Below are 1,211 nucleotides of genomic sequence, written 5' to 3'. Positions count from 1 at the left end.
TCACTCCTCACATAAAATATTTACATATCTTTGCTTGCAGGTGCTCAACAAAAAGAAAAGCAGGTGTTTATCTACTCTTTCCTGATTACCATAACTATTATTTCAACACTAAATTTTACAGTTTTAACTTACATCTTGTTTATTGAGATGGACTAAATGTCGATCTTCAATTCTTTTATTAAAAATCAAACACAATTCATGAATTTCTTACCAACCTTCACAATATTGTTCAACAACATATAGAATATATATATATTTTAGATCACATACAAAGTTTATCTTATAGACATGGAACTTCCATTAACAAACTTTATAACTCGTCTATACTGCAAAATCTACCTTCAAATCTATATTAGGGCCTCCACAACGTAAATAATAGAGTTATTCTAACAAAATTTTCATTGCACTATATTGAGACAGAATGGAGGTGCCACATCGTTTCTTCAGAATCATTACTCCTCCCCAAAACCATAATACCCATCTAGTTAGTCACACAAGAGTTTCTCCTCTCACATTTGAATGGATGTATTCTTAATATCTCTCTTATACTTTTTAATATATATGTATAGATGCTTCCCAGATCCTTTGTCAACGATTGGAGACATCAACTTGGTGACACAGTACGCGTAACTACATATGATGGTATAATTGTCAAAATACGATTGGAAAGAGATAATGGAAGAATCTTTTTTGCCGATGGATGGGAACAATTTTTTAACCATCATAATTTACAGGATGCTCATGTTTTGGTATTTGAATATAATGGAAGATCCACATTCAATATGACCATATTTGACCATTCTGGATTAGAGGTCACATATGACTCCGATGTTTCCGAAAAATACAACGTTTCACATACAGATGACCCTGCATTTGAAATAACAATAACACCTCATCACAACAGCCATTGAGAAATTGTAAGTTTCATCTTTAATATCTCATTCTACATTCATCTCTTCCACATAAATTTGATTCAAAGATCAATAATTTATTCATTCATGGTTTTCCAAGATATACCAGAACAAATCTCTAGATATCACCTACCAAAAGGTCTGCGAAGTGTTCAAATCCATCATTCTTTACATCACGACTGGGAGCTCGCCACAAATTTGCGACCAAATGGTCTAATAAGACGTATGACTATAGGCTGGGCAGATTTTTTTAGAGAAAAAGAACTACAAATGGGCGATACATGTGTTTTCGAACTTTTG

General features: G+C 32.9%; 1 protein-coding gene across 1 annotated transcript; it reads left to right on the top strand.

Annotated features, from left to right (window-relative positions):
- The first annotated feature begins 421 nt into the window (after positions 1–421).
- LOC111394270 (B3 domain-containing protein At4g01580-like) lies at positions 422–911 on the top strand. Its single transcript, XM_023020027.1, has 2 exons — positions 422–484; positions 570–911. The coding sequence occupies exons 1-2, from the start codon at positions 422–424 to the stop codon at positions 909–911; spliced, it is 405 nt and encodes a 134-aa protein (XP_022875795.1).
- The last annotated feature ends 300 nt before the right edge of the window (positions 912–1,211 follow it).

Source organism: Olea europaea, chromosome 5, assembly GCF_002742605.1.
Source record: "Olea europaea var. sylvestris chromosome 5, O_europaea_v1, whole genome shotgun sequence".
Taxonomy (NCBI): domain Eukaryota; kingdom Viridiplantae; phylum Streptophyta; class Magnoliopsida; order Lamiales; family Oleaceae; genus Olea; species Olea europaea.
The sequence above is the reverse complement of the archived record's forward strand: the minus strand, read 5'-3'. Positions and strand labels throughout refer to the sequence as shown.